The 16,746-nt window shown below is 35.5% G+C and overlaps 1 protein-coding gene across 2 annotated transcripts; it reads left to right on the top strand.

Annotated features, from left to right (window-relative positions):
• Window positions 1-744: 744 nt before the first annotated feature.
• Window positions 745-15,720, top strand: LOC109079424 (ralA-binding protein 1-like). Of its 2 annotated transcripts, XM_042712494.1 has the most exons (10): window positions 745-876; window positions 3,396-3,730; window positions 5,466-5,900; window positions 7,094-7,443; window positions 8,567-8,728; window positions 9,946-10,077; window positions 11,485-11,595; window positions 11,922-12,043; window positions 12,417-12,537; window positions 12,642-15,720. In XM_042712494.1, exons 2-10 carry the CDS (start codon window positions 3,484-3,486, stop codon window positions 12,951-12,953), a joined length of 1,992 nt encoding a protein of 663 aa, XP_042568428.1. In that variant the 5' UTR covers window positions 745-876; window positions 3,396-3,483; the 3' UTR covers window positions 12,954-15,720. The 2 variants fall into 2 exon arrangements, with proteins under 2 accessions (XP_042568428.1, XP_042568433.1); XM_042712499.1 differs by lacking the exons at window positions 745-876; window positions 3,396-3,730 and adding an exon at window positions 4,804-5,303.
• The last annotated feature ends 1,026 nt before the right edge of the window (window positions 15,721-16,746 follow it).

Here is a 16,746-nt window from a genome sequence, read left to right as displayed (position 1 = left end):
ATGAACTAAGAAAAACAACTGTATATTTATTAATAACTAACATTAACAAAGACTAATAAATACTGTAATATTGTTCATTGTTTGTTTGTTTTAGTTACTACATTAACTAATGTTAAAAATGACACCTTATTTTAAAGTGTTGCCATAAAAAAAAACTATAGACATTTTAAAAAAACAATAACTAATAAAAATTATTTAAAAAAAAATTAAATGAAAAGTATGAACATACGAAATAAAATATGAACATAAACTCTCATATACTGTAAGTATCCCAATTAATGAAAACAACACTGGTGCCAGTTCACTAACAGTAACCACTGACTCATACAGCTGCATTTTCTACTGCAGTTTTATGATGGATGCCATAAAATATGTCCAAATTCTTATCTGGCATCTTAGATAATGAGTTGCACAACCATAAACACAATGATAATGCTTGAATCATATGTGATTTGACAGCAATCCCTGAAATGACCTAACCAGAGGAAGAACAACTAGGAAGGGCTGCCTTTGTTACTAGGAAACAGTTTCCCCCCATCATAGATATGAATGAACTCCCCTGACATTCATTCAGCTCAAACACTGCACTATTGGTCTGTGGCTCAACAGCTTCATCTGCTGGCCTCATAGAAAATACTGAGAATAATGTAGAAATATAATGTTATATTGTTTTGTCATGTAAATTAATATCCTCAGAATGTAAATGTCCTCAAAATGATCCAAACGTTAGATGACACCTATGACAGCAGCTGGCAAGTGCAGATAATTCAAACTAGAGCTCCCATAATTCAAGGGGGCTCCAACTGCGCATGCGCGCGCGTCAGATGGGACGTAAACAAGCTACAGGAAGTGCAGCTGTTACATTCATAACAGAAGGTTTGTGCACGGATTCTTTTTTAAATATATTTGTACACGTTCTCTAATATTTGGTCAAGAAATATGGCTTATTTTTTCGTTCATACAATGTATTTGTGTTTTAATAGTGTGAGAGGTTGACTTTGTCCATAAAACCAGAGGTTCGTTAGCAAGCATGCTAGTTTATGAATCTACTTTTATGTAACTTACCTTTAAATATTATATTATTAGCACCGTTGGTATTATACGTTTTTTCTCGCTGGTAAAGCATCTTTTAAGTGCGGTTCATTCATTGTTTTAACGCGTTTAAAGATAGTCTGTCATATGGTCAGGCTTGTTTTATTCAACGAAACAGCTGCTGTCAGGAGAGATTTATTCTGCTCTTCAGTAGAAAAAATTATTTCCTCGTAATTAGTCAAATTGCCTTTAAAGCACTATAATTTTGTGAGTACCTGTTTTGAATGTATTATTTTATAATACCCCCCCCCCCGTGTGTGTGTGTGTGTGTGTGTGTGTGTGTGTGTGTATACATATATATATATATATACACATATACATACATATATACACATACATATATAATAAAACACCAAATAATAAAACACCTTATATATATATATATATATATATATATACACGGTCTTAATGGCATGTGTGTGTGTCCTAATGTACATATGTATAATGTGTATTTGACATTAAACTTGAGCAGTGAGTCATACTAAAGCCTAAAACTGATCTAAAATTGTTGTTTACTGTACAAAGTATGATTATTTTACATGCACTTTTTAACTATCTTAAAGGGATACTCCACCCCAAAATGAAAATGTTGTCATTAATTGCTTGCCCCCATGTCGTTCCAAACCCGTAAAAGCTTTGTTCGTCTTCGGAACACAATTTAAGATATTTTGGATGAAAACCAGGAGGCCTGTGACTGTCCCATAGACTGCCAAATAAATAACAGTGTCACGCTCCATAAAAAGTATGAAAGTCGTGGTCAGAATACTCCATCTGCCATCAGATGTGCAATCTGGGTTATATTAAGTGACGGGAACATTTTTTGTAAGAGAAGAAAACAAAAATAACGACTTTATTCAATTATTTCTTTGTCAACAGTCTCCTCTGTGTCTCTCCATATCACCGTATGCTGTGTATGCTCTTCTGTATCATCCGCGCCACAAGGATGCACTGTTTCTACATATATTTAGCTTTGATTTGAAATAAAACAGTTTGTCCCAGTTTTCATCCAAAATATCTTAAATTGTGTTCCGAAGACGAACAAAGCTTTTACGGGTTTGAAACGACATGAGGGTAAGTGATTAATGACAAAATTTTCATTTTGGGGTGGAGTATCCCTTTAACATTTCTCATGCCAATTTATTGTTTAGATGAGTAAAAAAAAAAATCATTAAATTATATTATATTGAATTATATAGAAACTTTTGTGAGTGAACTCAACATGAACTCAAAAGTGGCCAATTTTGCTGTCTAAATACATGTTTCTGGTTTTGTTGTGAATGATTTGTAAATGCAAGTTTTTCTAAGGAAAATACTTTTGTCTTTGTAGTTTTTATATCAGTATGTTATAACTTGATGTCAGCTCTGAAAGATAAAATCAAGGTCAGCCCTCATTTTCTTTTTCTTGTTGCATACTCTGTTTCATTGTGAGTCTGAACTTGTAGATCATTTTTCTTCATTAAACACGTCTGTCTCTGTTGGGCATGTGTTTGAGCTTATGATGGTATTTATGGAGTAAAATGAGCTGGTTTGGATGTGTCCCTACAAAATATGGATTTATAGTTAATTGTTTTACTTTCAAAGTGAAAAGTTGTTTTACTTTTTTTTTAATCAAACCATATAATCATTTATAAGTCACTTTTCATGAAACATTGTAGCTCAAAGTGCTACTAGTTGGTACTCTTTTAAGTTTTCAAAACTTCTAGGTGTTGTTATGTATGGCTTGGGAGTCGGGACTCAGTTTATTTAAAGCTTTGTCTAATTAGTGTTTTTGTGCTGTTGTTGGATTTTTGATCATGATTCTAATAGTTCACTAAATCATTGATCAGTTTAGAATGGAGAAGGTGACTTTAGTGTTCCAGTTTGTACTTCTCTGCCCATAAAAGCATTTTTAGTGCAGTGACAAAATTCATGAGGTTTTTAAGATGCAAAAACCCTTATGGTCACTAGAGGGGAGTGGTATCATTATGACATTATATGAACTGGTTTGAGCATTTAATCACACAGAAATTCACACAGAGTTTACAGAATGGGTTTTGAGAGACATCATGATCATTCATGTTAAAGTAATCTGTTCATCTGATGCAAGAACACTGCTGTTTACAAAACACACTGCTGCCATGAGGGCATAATGTCTGCAAAATGTGTTTGAACACAGATAGTAGACTCATTGCACAGTTCTTACAGTTCAGATTCACCGTTGTACATCAGAAAGTGTGAGATAAGAATCTGCCATCCTGAAGTGGGATTTTGAGTGTGAGGATTTGAAATAACTTGTTGAAATAATTAGTTTTTTTTTCCCTCAGGTGACATGGAGAGGTGACGTGTCATCAGATCCAACAGCCAATCCCTGGGCATCGTGCTGCAAGGAGCCAATAGCAGGGTGGCGCAGAGATGACGGAGTGCTTCCTGCCACCCAGTAGCAGCCCTGCGGAGCAGAGGAGGGCGGAGCATCCTGGGGGCGTGGCTCGTACCCCGAGCTCAGAAGAGATCAGCCCCACTAAGTTTCCAGGTCTGTATCGTACGGGCGACCCCTCACCCCCTCACGACGGACACCACCATGAGCCGCCCGACGTGGCGTCCGATGATGAAAAGGAGCACAACAAGAAGAAGAACAAGTTTAAGAAGAAGGAGAAACGCAGTAAGATAAACACAATCACACGCTGTGTATTTACACTCAGCAATGATGCTCATACTGATACTTGCATCTAAATAAAGACTTGAATGTTGTTGCATTAGATCACAAGCTCTAACACAAGTGACATTCATCGTAAATAAAGAAACCACAGCAGCACTTTTCATGCCAGTTATGTTATTTTGGTATCATTGAGAGACTATTATAATTCTTCTGATTTTTTTTTTATTTTTTTTATTTTTTATTTTAATTTTAGTTTAAGTTTTAGTAATCTAGTTGTTGTTGTTTTTTTGTTTTTCTTTAATTTTGTAAACTTTTTTTTTTTTTTTTTATATGTAAACTATAAAATGTGTAACTATATATTAATTTCCAATACATGAATGAAGTTTAAAGTGATCAAAAGTTAGAGTAAAGAGATTTATAATGTTACAGAAGATTTCTATCTTAAATAAATGCTATTTGAACTTTCTATTCATCAAAGAATGCTGAAAAATGTATAAGTTTCCAGAGAAATCTGAAGCAGCACAACTGTTTTCAGCACTGATAATAATAACAAACATATTTGAGCAGCAAATCAGCATATTAGAATGATTTCTGAAGGATCATGTGACACTGAAGACTGGAGTAATGATGCTGAAAATTCAGCTTTGCATCGCAGGAATTATATATATATATAGAGAGAGAGAGAGAGAGAGAGAGAGAGAGAGAGAGAAGAGAGAGAGCATCAGAGAGAGAGAGAGAGAGAGAGAGAGAGAGAGAGGAGAGAGAGATGGGAGAATGAGAGGAGAGAGAGAGAGGAAGAGGGAGAGGACTGGGTGGAGAGCGAAGAGGAGAGAGATAGAGGACGAGAGGGAGACGGAGAGAGGGCGAGAGGAACAACCCCAGACCTTAAATTGTAATAATTTTTCACATTTTTACAGTTTTTATTGTATTTTTTTATCAAGCAAATGCAGCCGTGATGAGTATAAGAGAGTTCCAAAGACATAAAAAAAGACTTGACCAACCCCAGACCTTTGAATGGTACATTATATATGAAACAGCATCAAAAGACTAGTGAGATATAATTTTTGTAGCTCTATAGCCCAGCTCTAGTTGATAGTATGGACTTCTGCCCTCAGTGTGCAGATGTTCCAGATTCTGTGCAGACTCAGAGTGAATTTGTTGTTTTCCTGACGCTATATTTAGCCTCCCTGCCGCAGCCTATTGCACACAAGCAGGAAGTGATGGAGCTTTTAAAGACACACCCTGTCCATCCCTGTAGGTGTGTTAAAGTGGCTGAGGAGGGGCCAGTCATGAATACTGACTGATGAGGGTCAGAGCCTTGTTTGTGAGCTGCTGATTACTGTTCTGCTCAGGGTGAAGTCAGTGTCAGGACAGGGAAATAGATCACTAAAAAAAGAGCTGGCACAGGGGGGTATTACTAAATTGTAAGCTGACCTCTTTAGAGCAGTTTTCAGTGTCTTTCTGTCGTTCTCGTTTCGTTCTGCTCCTCACAGTCTCACCTAACCTTCAGAGACACAGACGGTGGGACAGTAAATTTTGCACAGCCGTTAATAGGACGGTTTCTTTTTAGCATCAGGTATTGGAAGAAGGTTGCTTCTCTTCTCTTCTCTTCTCTTCTCTTCTCTTCTCTTCTCTTCTCTTCTCTTCTCTTCTCTTCTCTTCTCTTCTCTTCTCTTCTCTTCTCTTCTCTTCTCTTCTCTTCACCTTATCTCTTCTTTTTTATCTCCTCTCCCTTTAGCCGAGGGATACGCTGCGTTCCAGGAGGACAGTTCTGCCGATGAGGCCGAGAGCCCGTCTAAGATGAAGCGCTCCAAGGGCATCCACGTCTTCAAGAAGCCCAGTTTCTCCAAGAAGAAAGAAAAGGACTTCAAAGTGAAGGAAAAGGGGCCTAAAGAGGAGAAGGCCAAGGACAAGAAGTCCAAAGACCTGACGGCAGCGGACGTCGTGAAACAGTGGAAAGAGAAGAAAAAGAAGAAAAAGCCCAGCGCCGAGCCCGAACCGGTCATCACAGAGGCGGCGACGACGTTCCGGCCGATCTTCGGAGTGTCTTTAGCGGAAGCGGTGAGGAGAACGGCGCTGTATGATGGGATACAGCTCCCAGCCATCTTCAGAGAGTGTGTGGACTACATCGAGAGCTACGGCATGAAATGTGAAGGCATCTATCGTGTCTCTGGTACGACCCTGTTCTACTTCCTGTGAACTGAAATCTCATTTTTATATTTATTTAAAGGAATATTCTGGGTTGTTTTCAATTATTGCACACAATAATTTTCAGTAATGCACTGACCTAATATTAATTATTAATAATTATTTTATTATTAACCTAAATTATTTCAAATAAAAAGTTCCTGTACTTGTTTTTTGTCAAATTCTCTTAAAATCTTTTGAAGTCAAATTATCGACAATATTCCATTAATATTAAGCTAAAAAACACCCAGAATATTCTATAATAAGCTAATTTCCTTCCCTCTATTTAGGATGGCACTCTGTTACCGGTGTTTAAAATTTAATTTTTCTCCCATCAGACAAAGTGACTGATGAATACTAAATTTTCTTAATGTTTTGACAGAAGTCTCTTATACTCGCCAAGGCTGTGATTATTTAATCAAAAATACAATATAGTAATTTTGTAAAATATTTTTACAGTTTAAAACAACTATTTTCTATTGGAATAGATTTTAAAATATAATTTATTCTTGTGATGCAAAGCTGAATTTTCAGCAGGCATCATTTGTTCTGCTTAATATTTTTTTGTGGAAACCAGATTGTTTGATAAATAAAGTTTAAAAGAACATCATTTACTTGGAATATAGATCTTTTGTGATATTATAAATATTTTTACTGTCACTTTTGAGCAATTTAAAGTAACCTTGCTGAATAAAACTATTTCTTTCAAAAACAAAAAAAAAATCATCTTAATTTTTATCAAACTTTTGAACAGCAGTGTATATATAAAAATGAACAAATTTGCAAAGCAAATCTTAACATCTGTAATCTCAATGTGTTTTCACATCTGTGTCTGGATTTAGACTTTTAAAGCACTTTAAAAGTATTTAAACGCAACCTTATTGTTTTTCAGATTTAAATTGTTCTTAAAAGTGGGCTTGGGCTGCTTTTTGGTTCACTTTTGATAGAATATTTGTCCATTTTCCATTTATCATGTTTAATACAATGCAAGACCACTCAAATGAAGTCACATGCTCAGGTCTATCTCAAACGTGCTCACACTGCATGCCTGAGTGTTACAAATATCTGAACGGACAACAAATACATGCACCTTACCAGCTTTTCTTTTGTCTGCACGTAAAAGTCCAAATCAAATGTTCCTTGCAGCTTTTGACTCTTGCCTCCATGTTGTTCCTGTAGGTATGAAGTCAAAGGTTGACGAGCTGAAAGCAGCGTACGACCGTGAGGAGTGTCCGTGTCTGGAGGAGTATGATCCTCACACGGTGGCCAGCCTGTTGAAGCAGTACCTGCGAGAGCTGCCCGATAACCTGCTGTGTAAAGAGCTGGCCCAGCGTTTCGATGAGGCCTGCGGGCGGCCCAGCGAGGCAGAGAAGCTGCAGGAGTTTCAGAGGCTCCTGGGGGAGGTTCCCGCGGGGAGCAGACTCCTCCTGGCCTGGCTCTTCACTCACATGGACCACGTCATCGCCCGCGAGACTGACACCAAGATGAACATCCAGAACATCTCGATTGTGCTCAATCCAACCGTACAGGTGAGTTTATAATCTACAGGTGATGTTTGCTTGATGATGACATACAGTATGGCTTATTCTACAGTTGTATTGGCAAGTCTGAAAATGTGTAAAAAAAAAAAAAAAATGAAATTCTTCAAATTAAATTATTATAAAATATACCAATAATTTATACATTAGCATTTATACTGTAATATTATTAAAGAATATTTTAGGCCTGCAGAAGAACATTTATAACTGATTTACAATCAGATTATTTAATAAAATTCTTTGTTTTAAGCTTTTTGGTTTTTTGTTCTTAATATGAATTTTCAGAAAATTAGCCGTGCCTATTTACTGTTATTTTTGTTGTTATTTAAACACAGCGTTTCATGTTTTATCACTCCACAAACTCTTTCTTCTCACATTAAAACAGATTAGCTTTAGCTGAGTAAATATTGTGAATAATATTGGGCATTTTTTTCAATTGCAATATTACAACACATTATTTATAATTTATTAATGATAAATGCATTTATTTATTTGTTTGTTTTACCTTTTAGGTCTATAGAAGAACATTTCTTAACATTCAATTACATTCTCACCCATATGAACCCATATGAATAAAGCTTCCTTCGGCTTATTCAACATTATCACTAATTATTATTATTTATTATTATTTTAAATACTGGATTTCAAGTGTCTTGTATTACTTCATAATCTTTTTTTTAATATTGTGAACAATAATGGTCCTTTTTCCATGTGCAATACAAAAAGTTAATTTTGTACCCTGGATTGAAGTACATAGTAAAGATTTTATTCTGTACGAGAGGTTTAGTATAGTAAAATGTTGCAAACTTGCTAATCGTCATTAATAGTCTCACAGTAGATGGTTTTGGAATCATTTCTGCTCAGACTGAAGGCTGTTCTACTTTATAGTCTCTCAGGACACATGGAGGATAGAGGTGCCCTCATACTGCTAATGAGATCTTGTTTGGGGTCATTTGTATTTGAGAGAGGACTGCAAATGATGTGGAGAAGAGGGGGTAGCATGATTGGGCAATAACAATAAATCTACCTTCCATAAACAGTGGTTGTGTCTTATTTTAATGTTCACCATGGCTGTTTATTCCTGTATGACACAAAATCAATTTCTGGTTTTTAGATTGGGAATCGTGTGCTGTACGTGTTTTTCACTCACGTCCGCGAGCTGTTCGGTGATGTGGTTCTGAAGCCGGTAGTCCATCCTCTGCGTTGGTCCAATATGGCCACCATGCCGACCCTACCTGAGACCCAGGAGAGCATTAAAGAGGAGATCCGCAGACAGGTGGGTCACAGAACTGAAACAATACAGCTGTAGCCCTATACTTAAAATAAAAGAAGTGACTCAATCTCACAAACATATCTAACAGGTCAAAATTTACACGAAAGATGACAAAATTATATTTTGCATAAAGAATAATGCAGGACTGTTTTCATGACAATTTTGTCATTTTGAGATCCAGATCGTATGATTTACCTGGAAGAGGAAGCTGTATCGTGGAAGAAGTTTTGTTTTATGTTTTACATAAAATAATTTGCTTTATTGTGTCAAAGGCAAATGTGACTCTAGAACAAGGACATGCGTGTGATATTCAAAACAGGAGATGAATCCAAACTCTGTGAGTGAGGAGAGACTGGGAACAAAAACAGTTCTGGAGCAGCAAAAACGAAAACAGTTCTGAGTTGTGTGAATCTATAGCCGCCATCACATGACTCCGACAAACTAACAATAACAAAGGTTGATGGCTCAGAGGTTGCTCTGTGTGAGAGATGATTCTCATAAAAACCTGTTGAAGGACTAAGACACAAATAAGTCTATAGCTATCATACAGTGTGAGTATAGAGTTATTAAATGTATGCAGCTCAGATCATTTGATGAGAAATATTTGAGTTCACTGAAATCTGACTTTTAATTGCAGATTGCTGAACACAGTTTGAGAGGTTGCGATCTTTTTCTCAGAAAGAAAGAAAAAAACTTATTTTTAAGTCTTAAGTTTTAAGTCTTATTTGCTCATGGACAGCTGAGATTTGTAGAGGTTTTGAGTTATACTGATATTTCGGTAACCAAAAATTGTCAGCAAAAAAATGCATTTTCTGTTTCAGCCGAAATGGTTTTGGAGAACCGAAATCATTGACCAAAACAGTGTCATTTTATTAGTGCTTCTCCGATGGCACATAGTATACTTTTATTAAACCTGTTAGTGATGTTTTATTAAATATGTGTTTGAATAAATCTGTCATGATTGTTTATGTTATGTTTATATTTCAACAACAATTTGGAACAGGAACAGAATTCTAGTTCGGACAATTTAAATGTTTCTATAAATAGTTTTTTTATTTTTATTTTAAATGTAGATTATTAATTGACAGATTATTTCATTATTATATAAACAATATTTTCGCATAAATGGAAACTACTTTGTCAATTTTCGGTGTTTCCGTAAAAAGTACATTTCAGTGCATCACTACTGATTTTACATGTGTGCATGTGTTTTTCTGCAGGAGTTCCTGTTGAACCGTCTGCACAGAGATCTGCAGGCCGGTGTGAAGGATCTGTCCAAGGAGGAGAGACTCTGGGAGGTGCAGCGGATCGTCACTGCACTGAAACGCAAGCTCCGCGAGGCCAAGAGACAGGCAAGAGCTCTGACCCTTGACCCCTGCTTTACTAGACATCAGCACACATACAGTCTCGTAATAAGATTGTCTGAGAATGAATAATCAAATGCAATTCCTTACAGAAAGAATAAGGAGCTGTTCACATGTCACACCTAAAAATGCGTGGAAAACACTAGGCGCACCACTTTCTGTTTTTCCAAAGTATTCAGGTGCATGCGCTCCAGAGGCGTCTGCCACGCGTCTACATTTGAAATAATGAACTTGAGCATGCAAAAGATGCGATATGTGAACGGCCCCTAATGCTGACATTTTAGATCAAATGAAAATTAGGAATGTTATAATTCCAAATGCAGAAATTAGGAAAACATATTATATGGAAGAATTAACAAATAGTTCTCCCAAAAATGAAAATTACCCCATGATTTACCCACCCTCAAGCCATTCTAGGTTCTTCGTCATCTGCTGGAACGCCACTTTCTTGTGAACGCGCATATGAAAGTTAGCAGAAGCTAGAGATTACTGTTTATAAGTTGTAGATATGGATATTTTTCTTACACAAATGCATCGCTTCACTTTAGAAGGCCTTTATAAACCCACTGGAGAGGCCGTGTGGAGCACTTCTTATGAGGGATGGACGCACTTTATTTTGTTTCAAAATCTTGACACCCATTCACTGCCATTATAAAGCTTGGAAGAGCCAGGACATTTTTCAATATAACTCTGATTGTATTCGTCTGAAAGAAGAAAGTATATACACCTAGGATAGCTTGAGGATGAGTAAATCATGGGGTGCTTTTCATTTTTGGATGAACTATCCCTTTAACTTTTATTTTGAGACTTAAAAGGGATCTGTTTCCAATATTTTGGGAGAAATGTATGGAGTACTGTAATGTTTAATTATCAGTGATTGTGTATATGTTAACCTACTGTATGCTTGCCTCAGAAACAATGTATACCCCTTGTTCTGTTTATTTATTTATTTATTCACTGCATTTTCCTTTAATATATTTATACAAAATATTTTGTTGAAAAATCAATGTTAAAAAAAGAGAGAGATGAATGAACAAATCACAACTTAAAACAAACTTTATAAAAGATTTTTAATTAAATGAGACCAGATTTATTTTTAGATTTATTTAAATCAAAGATAAACTTTGAAAACCCTTTCGATTTTATATGTTGTTTATATTTATTTATTTTTAGCTATTTCTTGCCATGATTATACAGTAGCTGGGTCATTTAGCATGGTGCTAAATTATAAACAAACAAAAAGCTTTATTGTACGTCACTTCTGTAAGAAACTGCTCACTAAAAACAAATGTTTGCAACTATAAATATTTAATTTATGCCCCATTTTTTAAATCATGCCACACTTCTAGAAACCTCCTCATGTGTCGTTTCTTCTCTGTCCCTCTGAATCTACAGGAGTGTGAGACTAAAATCGCACAGGAAATCGCCAGCCTGTCTAAAGAGGACGTATCAAAGGAGGAGATGTCTGAGAACGAGGAGGAAGTCATTAATCTTCTCCTGGCACAGGTGAGGCCACCTGCTCGAACGCTACTGCTACTTTCACTGTGTTTCAGATCCTGGTTCGACACTGAAAAGGCTGTCTGACAGATAAACAAATCAGCTGGTCAATGATAAGCGGCACTGTACTTTGCATAGTATACGCCGCAGCTGTTTTTAACACGTGAACCTACAGAAACACATAATGTGCAGATGCTGGCATGTAAAAGAGGGCTCTTATTTCTGTCATATAGCATGTTCCGATTCTGCCCTACAGTTTCTGCACTTGTGGATTGGGATGCAGCTGCTGATTCTCTCTGTGTGGTGTTTGGTGTGTTTCTCTACCGCCCCTGCAGGAGAATGAGATCCTAACAGAGCAGGAGGAGCTGATATCACTGGAGCAGGTGCTGCGCCGGCAAATCGCCACAGAGAAAGAAGAAATTGAGCGACTACGTGCAGAGATCGCAGATATACAGAGGTGAGAATCACACACAGGTGAAATGAACAAATTTATTGCTAATTTTAATAATGCATGATTTCTGTGCGAAGCAACGTTTTCTCTTCTGCTCACCAAGGCTGCAATAAGTTGATTAAAAGTACCATCACATGATTCTTCAGATATCATTCTAATATAGTGATTTGCTTAAGAAAGAGCTAAAAGTGTTGAAAACAGCTTTGCCTTGGTAAGCATAAGAATCCTCTTTCAAAAACATTAATGTATGTGTAATTGGCAGTAAATGTATCAAAACAGGGCTACAGTTTAGCAGATCTGACCAATGCAAGGTTCATCTTACTGTTTATTTCTTTGACTCATTGTTTTTCATTTTCTGCTTAAAATGACACACACACAGCCGTCAGCAGGGCCGCAGTGAAACAGAGGAGTATTCATCAGACAGTGAGAGCGAGAGTGAAGATGAAGAGGAACTGCAGATGATTCTAGAAGACCTGCAGAAACAGAACGAAGAGCTAGAGGTGAGAAGGAAGCAAGTGAAGATTTGTACAAAGTTAAATTTTAATTGACTATTTGCTGAGCCCTCTATCTCATCCTTGTCTTCAATTTGTTTCTTTCTCTGCAGAATAAAAACACTCATCTGAATCAGGCCATCCATGAAGAACAGGAGGCTATATTGGAACTGCGTGTTCAGCTCCGCCTCCTTCAGAGCCACAAGTTACAACAGGAGCTCACAGCCCCGCCCACTTCTGAACAGGCCCCACCCTCCCAGCCCAGCCCAGAGGAACGATCTAGAGTGGATGAGCCAATCAAACGTGCTGCAGCGGTCGCTTTGGAATCCACTGCCGCAACCGGTGCCGCCCCAGCCAATGGGAAGCCTGGAAAAGATGCCATGAAGCCATCGCCCAGCAAAGACAAGAGGGAGGCCAACCTGTGACCCATCTGACCATCACTACACCTGCGCTTGTGTTTGCTCATCACATAATTGTGACATCTTGGTCAAGGATCAGCAAGGTGAAGTGAGATGTTCATTACACTGGGAGAAAACTGGACAGCAGAGGACAGAGGCGAGATGAGATCAGACGCGATCTGTGATTTATAGGTCAAGTGGTCTAAAGAGAGGGGAGTATGGAAAACATTTCTCATTAGATTAACAATAGAGTGAAATTGGATTCTTTTGATCAGTTTAAGTTTGTATGTGAAATTGCAGCAGTATAAAACAGATCTTTGTGAGTGCTCAGATTCGATCTGTCCTTTGACCCCTGTCTAAAGAGAGGGGCTAATTATCTTTTTTTTTTTTTTTTTAAATAGTTAGGAGTGTTAGGGGTTTGTGTTTAAAAATCCCAAGTTTGTTTAAAAAAAATAATAATATATGTGAATCTCATCTGTTCAGGTCAATTTTAACTCCAAAATCAAAAGAAAAAAATTATATTAAATTATATTATATTATTATGCATTAAGAAAATTAAGCCTGTTTTTAAGGCTTTTATTTTATTTTTTATTTTTTGCATTCTAACATTATTTACATTACTATTAAGCACTTTCCACATAATAACTTTCCACATTCTCAATACCTTAATTCAAATAAAATGTAATTTTCATGATAGAAATGTGGAAATATAGAAAAATATTGGTATTATTTACATGATAAAGTATATATCATGATATTATTTGTTGTACTGAATTTACGCCGATTTAAATGTAAAAATATTTAATTATAGAATTTTAAGTGCAAATTGTCCTTAATAGCCATTAAATTAATGTCACAATGCAAAAAAAAAAAAAAAAAAAAGTTCTTTACACATTTTTCCTTTCGATTTTGGGTTAAAATCTACAAAAGCCCATTTCCACGAAAAAAAAAAATAGTAATTGAAACTTATTTTCACATTTTGCAGTTTAGAAAAAAAAAAAAAAAAAAGTCAGAATTGTGAGCTAAAAATTAAGAATTCTGTCTTTTCTGAGTTTACCTCGGACAAAATTGACTTTTTTCTCAGAATTATGAGTTTACATTTTGCAATTGTTTTTTTTTTTCTACCACACAATAAAATTAAAAAAGGTAATTTTGACTTTTTATCTCACAATTCAGACTTTGTTTCTTGCAGTTGCTAGTTTATCTCGTAATTCTGAAGGGGAAAAAAGTCTGATTTATGAGAAATAAAATCATAAAAGTTTCAAGATAAAAAGTTGCAGTTACCTTTATTTATTCCATGACGTAAACAGGCTTTCATAGAAATGTGACATGTCTTAAGATTCACTTAAATACTTAAAGCATTTCAAGAAACTAAGCCATTAAATACTGATTGCTAATAGGATGTTATGACACAACCCTTAATTGCAACCTGTGTAAAAACTCCAAACCACATGTGACGAACATCCGTATCTTCTGTATTCACGTTACAATCATTTCAGACAAGCAGATTCACTTTAGTGGTTATTATTAACAAATCCATTTTATTTATGCAGTTTAGCTTATAATTAAATCCCCAAAAAAGAAAAAAAAAACATTGCCGATGTCTATTGCCAATGCAAAAAATAAGGTGATAAGAAATCATAATCGGCTGCCAGCTCTCCTGTTGTGGGTCCAGGTCTAGAACCGAGATCAAACTGAGTCAAAATCAGTGAAAATGAAGTTGTGTGTTTGTGAATCCACTGTGCCATAGGTGACTGTGTGTAGGTGCACAGAAGAGTTACTTTGAAGATGCTCTGGGACATTGTAATACAGCTAGATTGTATTTTTGCCTATTAAGATATTCAAAGGAGACCGTTTTGAACGTTTATTATGAATTACAATATTTAATAATCATTATATATAAACATCTAAGCTGTAACTGCACTAAAACATGCAGATCTGCGCTTATAGAATGAGAATGAGCCGTTTATTGTGGACTTGGTAACATTTGTATTAGTTTCCGTACGTTCACGTAATGTCACGTTATGTTTTTTAAAACATGTTTCATGAAGCACAAGAATACTTTTGATCACTGATGAAGTTTGAGGGGTTATTATGGATGGTTTTAATAAGTGTAGGTGATCAGGATCAAAGAAAAAATGTTTTGCATAAATAAAATGATGCTTATAATTGAAAGAAAACCTCATTTTCTTTCTGCAAAATGTCTTATTTTTCTGTTGATTTGGGGTAAAATATGAGCATTGGTTTTTGAGAGATCCACCTGACTAGTCCTGAAGTTTTGACACTGTTGTTACAGATGTTCTGAAACACTGATCCATAGTCATTTTGGAAACTTGCACTAGATTGTCACCAATTTTTCCTTTTTCACTTCCAATATTCTGTCAGTTTCACTTTATTTTGTGATTATTATTTTTGTCTTAAGTGCTTGTTGAATGCTAGTTTACTACTGGATTATTGTATATTATTAATCTCTTTCTGATGTAACACATTTCCACCCTAATTTGCTTTGGGTTTGTTTTCTCATGCTGTCAAGGAAGTTGTATTTCAGAAATACTGTATAATTCTAATCAAAGCTATTGACAGACTTTTTGTCAGCTATATCCTATGTAAAAAAAAAAAAAAAAAAAAGATCTTTTTTTTTTTTCATTAATGTCTGTTTGTTAGAACTTATCTCATGCCAGCTCATCTACTTTTGTAAATTATAGTTTTTCATATTATAAACAAAGCTTCTGTAGCTCATGATCATTGCGAACAGAATGCTGCCATCTAAAATAAAATGATAGGTTGGATTTAATTCAAGTTTGAGGATATTTCACTGCAATAAAGAATATGAAGGATCGACCTGTTGCTCCTGCGATGAAGGCGAGGATCTTGCTGGATGCCCTCTGTGACTGCTGTGATTATTAACACAGTTATGAAGGTATATGGTCTAATTTAACACAAGAAGTAAGTTGCCAGGCAGAGAAAACCACTGGATACAAACAGTGGCGCACCCAGAAAATTTTAATAAGGGGGGCCGGATGAGGCCACAGTTAAACATGGGGTGGCACACAAAAATAAAGAAATAAAAAATACAATAATTAAAAGTTCCACTTAATGTGTGTTATACATATTTAATTTTGTTTCCGGTTAATGTAATAATATGATTTTAATTAGCAATTAATTACTTGCTCTTTAAATAGTGTAGGTCTTTTAAATAATTATACATCAACAAATTTATGGACAATTTTTTTTCTAAAAGTGTGCACCATCTTTTAGGTCAAATTCTTGCATTTGGGCTTTTACCAAGCAAATGCAATCAGTATCAACAAAATTGATCTTTGCAATGTAGAGAAAACACAGAAGCTGCATCTTAGATGTTTTTACTCACTGTTTAATGCAGCTCTGAGGGACATGGAATACTTTAACCTGCAGTTACAAATGAATAAATAATGTTTTGATATTTTAAACATAAACCATTGAAAACTGATGTTTGAAATAATTTTAAAAATGAAAAGGTAACTTAAATGTGACATTAAAATTGTGTGGCATACACAATGTGTATGCATAGCTCATGTGAATAAATAATAAATACACTACAATTTTTTTTTTTCTATATATATATTTTTTTATTTTTACTTAATAGTACAATTAGAAGATAAATAAACCATATGCAAATAATAATAATGGGTATACATTTATTTGGCTCACTCAATTTCATGATTTTTATTGGAATTAGAGTTTGTAGTTATATTATATAAAGAATAGTTATACCATCTTCAAGAATCGGCTTAAAACACATCTCTTCCATCTTTATTTGATCCTCTAACTTTTGCACTCA

Source organism: Cyprinus carpio, chromosome A2 (assembly GCF_018340385.1).
Source record: "Cyprinus carpio isolate SPL01 chromosome A2, ASM1834038v1, whole genome shotgun sequence".
NCBI classification, from domain to species: domain Eukaryota; kingdom Metazoa; phylum Chordata; class Actinopteri; order Cypriniformes; family Cyprinidae; genus Cyprinus; species Cyprinus carpio.
This window is presented reverse-complemented; position numbering and strand designations above follow the sequence as displayed.

Coding starts and splice junctions, on each gene's coding strand:
- LOC109079424 (XM_042712494.1), top strand. CDS start 3,484: ATGACGGAGTGCTTCCTGCCACCCAGTAGCAGCCCTGCGGAGCAGAGG. Junction 3,731..5,465: donor TAAGAAGAAGGAGAAACGCA/GTAAGATAAACA, acceptor CTCTCCCTTTAG/CCGAGGGATACGCTGCGTTC. Junction 5,901..7,093: donor AGGCATCTATCGTGTCTCTG/GTACGACCCTGT, acceptor TTGTTCCTGTAG/GTATGAAGTCAAAGGTTGAC.